This window comes from Pollicipes pollicipes, unplaced genomic scaffold, assembly GCF_011947565.3.
Source record: "Pollicipes pollicipes isolate AB1234 unplaced genomic scaffold, Ppol_2.1 Scaffold_6686;HRSCAF=7923_pilon_pilon_pilon, whole genome shotgun sequence".
NCBI lineage: Eukaryota > Metazoa > Arthropoda > Thecostraca > Pollicipedomorpha > Pollicipedidae > Pollicipes > Pollicipes pollicipes.
The window spans coordinates 38,014,921-38,020,207 of record NW_023596921.1 but is presented as its reverse complement, the minus strand read 5'-3'; the positions used below and the strand labels follow the sequence as shown (position 1 = coordinate 38,020,207).

General features: G+C 54.4%; 1 protein-coding gene across 1 annotated transcript in view; it reads left to right on the top strand.

Annotated features, from left to right (window-relative positions):
- Positions 1 to 4,733, top strand: part of LOC119108279 (sodium-dependent proline transporter) — a 36,909-nt gene extending 32,176 nt beyond the window's left edge. The window contains exons 14-16 of the mRNA XM_037231857.1: positions 908 to 1,141; positions 2,012 to 2,187; positions 4,673 to 4,733. Coding sequence (XP_037087752.1) covers positions 908 to 1,141; positions 2,012 to 2,187; positions 4,673 to 4,733 — 471 coding nt within the window. The remainder of the gene's footprint in view (positions 1 to 907; positions 1,142 to 2,011; positions 2,188 to 4,672) is intronic.
- Positions 4,734 to 5,287: the final 554 nt, after the last annotated feature.

Genomic DNA, 5,287 nt, shown 5'->3' with positions numbered 1-5,287 from the left:
GGCTGAAGACGAACGCCAAGGGAGCCGAGGCGTCCGATGTACTGCGCCAGAGGAGGAGCTGCGCAGGGCCCTGCGGCGCAAACTGGTCAGTTGTTCTCCCACTCTGTTCTCGTGCTCGGACCGGCAGGAGGAGCGGCGCAGGGCCCTGCGGCGCAAACTGGTCCGTTGTCCTCCCACTCTTGTATCATTGCTCAGCCCGCCAGGGGGAGAGCAGCTCCGGGCCGGCCAGCGCAGACTGGTCAGTTGTCTCCCACTCTGTCTCGTGCTTCAGCCAGCAGGAGGAGCAGCGCTAGGGCCCGGCCGGCGCAAAACTGGTCATTGGTCTCCCACTCGTCTCATGCTCAGCCAGCAGGAGGAGCAGTTGCAGGCCCTGCGGCGCAAGCTGGTCATTTGTCTCCCACTCTGTCTCGTGCTCAGGCGGCAGGAGGAGCAGCGCAGGGCCCTGCGGCGTAAACTAGTCATTTGTCTCCCACTCTGTCTCATGCTCAACCAGCAGGGGAGCAGCGCAGGGCCGGCAGCGCAGACTGGTCAGCTGTCTACCATTCTGTCTTACGCCCAGCCAGCAGGAGGGGCTGCGCAGGGCCCTGTGGCGCAAACTTGTCAGTTGTCTCCCGCTGTGTTTAATGCCCAGCCGGCTGACGAGTGTATGCCACAGTCAGCAGCAGCTCATTTGGCCGCTCAGCAGGGATGGACGTTTGGAGAGCGCGGTCTCAGTAGAGAAAACCGTTGAATATGCGCCACTGATACTTTTAGGCGGAGATATTAAGAAGATAAACCCATCATCGGTGTATATTTTATAGTTTATGGTATTTAATTGTGTTTAGACATTTCTACCTCCGAAATATCAGCTGCGGTTCTGATGACAGTAAACTGCAAGGCGCTAACTGGGCTGTATTGTCCGCCACAGATGATGCAAAAGCAGCTGAACTCGCTGTCCAAGAAGGTGGTCATCAAGGAGTGTCCAGCCTCCTCAGACAGCGGATCTGAGAGCACCATCTCGTCGTCAAGCAGCTCTGTGGAGGCGCCGGGCCCCGGCACGCGCCGCAAGTCGATTCTGGTCCAGGCAGCGCTACTGAAGCGGAGTCTGGAGACCAGCCTGTCCCGGCTTGGCTCCAATGGCTCTGTAGACCCTGGACAGATGGTGGGTATTATCGACGGCAGGGGTCAAAGTACTCACAAACGTGAAAATGCACTTGGATTTGTGCGATGCAGCGATGTAGTGTTAATGATAATTTTCCTTCAAGTGTTGGGAGGAACCGTTTTTCTAAAAAAATTCGTCTCCGTCAGCGTTTTGAAAGAGTTACCGGCCTTGATAAGTCACATTTTCCGAAAGTTTAGAAGGGGTGCCGCTTCCCCGCGCCCCTCTCCCGTCCCCGCACCTTTGCTCATGAGTACCGTCAGCCGTGTTGTTGCTGGATGCGTGTGGACTCTGTCGGACTGTTGTTTGATCAACTGCGTTGTTCTTCTGCGTTGCCCCGATAACCAGACTTTGACGACTTCACCGACTTGGTGTCCTGATCGGAGTCACGATAATGAGCGAAAGAATATTCCTGTAACAACACCAGTCTGAAGTCGAGACAGGTGGCGTGACGCGGGAGCGGATCTCAGAGAGAAAGTCCGTGAACTGGCCCGGTTTCCAAACTAAAGCCGAGCCAGACCAGACCAGACCGGACCGGACCAGATCAGATCAGACCAGATCAGATCAGATCAGATCAGATCAGATCAGATCAGATCAGATCAGATCAGATCAGATCAGATCAGATCAGACCAGACCAGACCAGGCCAGACCAGGCCAGACCAGGCCAATCAAGCCAGGTCAGACCCGACCGGGCCAGACCGGATCCCACCACACCACACAACACCCCACCACACCGCATCACACCGCACTACCCCACACCGGACCGGACCGGACAAGACCGGACCGGACCTTACCCAAACCAGCACACTGACGTATAATCTAATGAAGACGCTCTGTTCCGCGTGGCCAGTAACCGCCGGCCGCCTGTGGCAGGGCTCGTCGGGGCGGCCGAGCATGGTGCCGCCGGCGGGGCCGGGACCGCGCGGTCGCGAGGCGCCTTCGGGTTCGGGGCAGGCAGACCCGGCGCTGTCGCTGGACGCCGGCCGCCTGCTCACCGTCAGCGAGGAGGCCGGCTACGAGAACGCCGGCTTCGAGCCGCGGCGCCGCCGGTCGCGGCACTGAACAGCCGGCCTGGCGGCGGTCATGAGGCGGGCCGCGTGTTCAGGGACGAGTCACGAACGGACCAGGCAGCCTGAGAGTGGCCAGGAGTGGACCGTGCGGCCCGGGAGGGGTCACGAGTGGAGTGGACGTCCAGGACAGGTCACGAGAAGGACCAGGTGTTCAAAGACGCACTACGAAACGGGACAAGTGTCCAAAGAGAGATCGCAAGGTCGACTGTGTGTCCTAGGAGTGATGACGAATGGATCGGGCGCAGGACGGGTTGGGGAAGTCACGAGACGGACTGGGTATCCAGGAGGGCTCGCGAACAGCGATTCAGTGAGGGTGTTGGAATGGACCAAGAGTCCCTGGGGAGTTTACTTGCGGGAAGACCCCCAGAAAGGAGTCACAAGGCGGGCAGAATATCCAGACCGGTTGGCTTATTCTGAGCTGAGCAGATGCCCTCCAGGGAGGTCTGGACATTGTCCCCATTGAAAGCAGAGGTCACGACGTCAACTGATTGCTCAGACAGCAGTGGCTGCACGTCGTTACTAACATGCGAGCGGCAATGGCAAGGGCATTGCAGGCATTTGCATGCGGATGTGTGCGAGTCTCTGTGTGTGTTCATATTCGCGGTGGATCGACCACCGTCCTGTGATCGCCCACAGCTGCTCTCGTCGGGGGCAGCGTGTTTCCACAGTGGTGGACGAATCGTTCGGACGCAGTCATGACACCAGCTGTTTGGAAGGCGCAGTGTACTCTGAGGCGTCTCAGATTCAGCTGCGTGTTTGCCTTAAATTGTGTGATGTTATGTGATTCTGCTAGGTTCACCACAAATGTGGCAAGGCAGTGACGAGTTACAGTTCTAAGGTGTCTTGTTGGTGTTGATTTTATTAAAGAATATGTGGTTAGTGATTTGTTCCAGCTATACACTGCAGTGTGTAGCAGACATACGTGTGACCAATGTCGACCGCGCTCGAGATGATCGCTGCCGAATGTAGGCTAGTAATTGTAGTGATGTTTTAGATTTCGTGGGATATGCTGTGCTATTGTTTGCTCCCCGTGAATTTGAGAGAGTCTGGCAGGTTTAGTCTCTGGGTCACCGGGACCTTAGGACCTGGACGCAGTGCCCTGCATTGTGTGGGGCACCGGCGCGTCAACAAGCAACTGCTCCTGCGTGCAGCCGCCAGAGCTTGAGCAGTAGCTTTTGGAAACGATCGCAACATTCCATTTTGCCCGTACTGTTGACATCTGGAGCTCCGTTCCTACGCAATATGTCACGCAGCTGCGAACCTTAGATGTGTATGTTTCTGACCCGAACGTGATATAGTCGACTGTGAACTTAAACGATTGACTTCCAGATGGGGCGTATGTGTTACGATACGAAGTGTTAGCTCGTCTAGACCACCATACATGCAAAAAAAACACGACTACAATGTGAGCTCTAAATAAAGGTCAACTCAACACGCAAGTCGCCGCCTCTCGGTTTCGTGTGTACGCGCAGATCCGTACAGCGCTGCGTAGCGCGTTTCGTTTTCCGGGCATCATTTGTGTCGCCACGTGTTTGTTTTTAACTTATGCGCGCGTGAGAACTTGCGCAAAACGCGGATATCGACATGAAGAGACAGACTGAGTGCACGTTTGCTAACAGCGATGCTTTCCAGATACAGAGCCTAGCGTCTTCGTACATTGCACAAACAATGTACGAAGAGCATGATTTGCTTTGCACGTGAACATGACTTGCTTTGCGCGATGCTTGACTACATGTACCGGCATTGGGTCTAAAGTGCAGAGGTTAGTTACTGGTGACCACTTTCAAGCACTTGACTCATTTGGATTCTGTCGCAAGCCTCACTCCTTGGTCCCGAGAACGAACGTTGTCGCAAGAAATCACCAATCCATTGCGATCACATTCCTCGACACGTGCAGTTGTATGGGCCGAGGGCGCCGTGATGACAGATGGACATTATGCAGCGCAGGTCACGGCGGGGGGGGGGGGTATTGGTGGGGCGTAATGGAAGCGTAACAAGGTGGGAAGGGGAGGTTTTGGGCTGTGGAACGTTACGCTTAGATGTGGCTGCAAATTAAGCCAAATCTTGAAAACAAATGAAGACCCAAAAACCGGATATCACTGACTTCTTCTTATGACGAGAAGGACGCTCGTTGATTTGTGTCGAATTTCCAGCTAAACCAGCAGTCGTGTGGACATTACTTTTTGGGCTGTTACGCTTAACACAGCGTAACCAGGGGGAGGGGTGCTCGGTATAAGCAGCGCGCAACCAACGGAAGAGGGAGGGTTGAAACATGACCAAAAATGCATAATGCAATTGATAGACATCCCTTACCTCACACATGAAGGAGACTGGAGACGTAAACCGGTGACTGAAGAACATTGCCTTGTAAGTCTTTTGATAGGCCTAAGTTGTGTGCGCTTCCCTGATTTTGAACAGACGTGTGAGAATAATGTTGGCATGACGCTAACGTCTTCCTTGCCAGAGGCCCGCAGAAACCATTTGTGGAGGAGCAGACGGAGATTCGTGGAGTGCCTCCAACGTAAACGGGAGACTGCTCATGTGACAGGAACATCCCAATACAATAAGGCACTGCTAACTAATAACATAGAACTTCGTTAGGCACGCATACACGCGAGCGGACTCGCGGCGAATCGAAGAGCTCCGAGAGGAGAGCAGGTTTTGCAGTGAGCGTGTGCTCACAGGCATCACTCAGTAAAAAGGCATGTGCTTTGACTGCAACCTGACGTTTTTCGCTCCTCTGTTGCTAAAACATGCCGCGCGGTGGCAAAATACCTTCACTATGCCTGTAGCTACGGACGGCACATCCGGACTTGAATGGAGAGCGACTGTAAAATGTCTGCCCCAGCAAAGCGAAAATGCCAAGGAAATTTCCCACCGCTGGTAAACGGGTATACGGAAATGGCTCTTCGTTTCTACACGGCAGCTAAGAGGTCCACCGATTTTGCTTGATGGTCACTTAAAGATAATGATCGGTCAGGGCGATGTTTCTGAGGCCACAATACTCAGTCAGATATATTTATACATAATCAGATGCATCCATACACAATCAGAACGATCGCAACAGAGCTCCGCAGGC